This window comes from Pteropus vampyrus, unplaced genomic scaffold (genome assembly GCF_000151845.1).
Source record: "Pteropus vampyrus isolate Shadow unplaced genomic scaffold, Pvam_2.0 Scaffold352, whole genome shotgun sequence".
Taxonomy (NCBI): Eukaryota; Metazoa; Chordata; class Mammalia; order Chiroptera; family Pteropodidae; genus Pteropus; species Pteropus vampyrus.
The window spans coordinates 618,722-619,919 of record NW_011889133.1 but is presented as its reverse complement, the minus strand read 5'-3'; the positions used below and the strand labels follow the sequence as shown (position 1 = coordinate 619,919).

General features: G+C 58.8%; 1 protein-coding gene across 2 annotated transcripts in view; it reads right to left on the bottom strand.

The window, feature by feature from the left end:
* Positions 1 to 86: 86 nt before the first annotated feature.
* The window catches only part of SLC43A3 (solute carrier family 43 member 3), a 30,001-nt gene continuing 28,889 nt past the window's right edge, over positions 87 to 1,198 (bottom strand). The window contains exons 11-12 of one of the 2 annotated variants that reach the window (XM_011379060.2): positions 1,063 to 1,194; positions 87 to 363 (exon numbers count right to left, since the gene is read on the bottom strand). In XM_011379060.2, the coding sequence (XP_011377362.1) occupies positions 102 to 363; positions 1,063 to 1,194 (394 nt within the window). In that variant the 3' untranslated portion in view covers positions 87 to 101. The remainder of the gene's footprint in view (positions 364 to 1,062; positions 1,195 to 1,198) is intronic. The other variant, XM_023522615.1, reaches the window with a different exon arrangement.

The window sequence follows — 1,198 nt, the reverse complement described above, 5'->3', positions numbered from 1 at the left end:
CCAGTAATTCTCCTCTCTTCCCAAGTCCAGCTCTTTTTCTTTTTCTCCCAATGACAGATTTCTACTCCTGTTCTACACTTCGCTGAACTTTTTAAACGAGGCTAACAAGCTGTGCAGTAGTCAGGGCGCTGCCAGGTTTGGGGGTGCCCTCTGCTGAGGCCCCACGGAGTCGCCCCAATCTGGATGTCCTTGCTGGTGGAAGGCCGGGAGCCCTCCCCTGCCCTCAGCACGGTACTCACATAGAGCGGGTCATTCTGAAGGGGGCCTTTGATGAGTATGAAGATGGGAAACTGTAGCAGAGACACGATGGCCGACAGGGCCATCACCAGGCCAAAGAGCTTCCCAAAGTGCTCCGAGGGGAAACTGGGGAGAGAGACACGGGGGTTCCAGCGAGCTTCAGGGACCCTCCCTCCAAGTCGGGGCCTGGCCTCTGTGGGTGAGTCTTTGTCCGTCCCTTGCTCCCGCCTGCCCTGTCCCAGGCCTGCCCTCACCCGCCCACACCCTGACACAGCCCTTCTCTCTTCACGTCAGCCCGGACTATCAAATCACAGAACACAGAGAAGGCACTGTGCTGGGCCCTGGGAAAACGGCAGGGACCCAGACCCAAGCTGTGCCCTGGGGGTGCGGGAGTGGGGGGTGAGCGTCATGAGGAAAAGACAGACACAGAGACAGATCACTATATGCCAGGCGATGGGTACGCCATCAGAGGAAGCAGGACTTGTGTGAGCGCCAAGGGCATCCGCTTTCTTTCCAGCTCTTTCCTGGGAGAGTTGGAACAGAAGTGGGCCCTAGAGGGCGGACTGGATTTCTCACCACATAGATAAGGGGGTAGGGGGGGCGGGCGGAGGGGAGAGCTGGCGTGAAGACTCAAGTATGTGTCGGCTCTATCCCTTCTCCCAGTCCCCACCTCCAGGCACCACCCCGACACCTGCTCCCAGACCCTGTCTCTCTCACCTGACCACCTCCAGGTCCATCCTCATCTCCCAGTTCCTCACCTCCAGCACGCTTCTTTTTGCCCCAGTTAGTCCCCCATTATGCGTAACCCTCCCCAAGCCCACTTACGCAAGGGTGAGGAAGGAGGCATTGCCCCCGTAGAGGAAGGAGCGGCTGATCACTTGCAGGATGAAAGTGACGTACTGGAGGGGGAGGACACGGATCGAGGCACAGAGGGCAAAGCCCAGGCACAGTAGAGATGTCA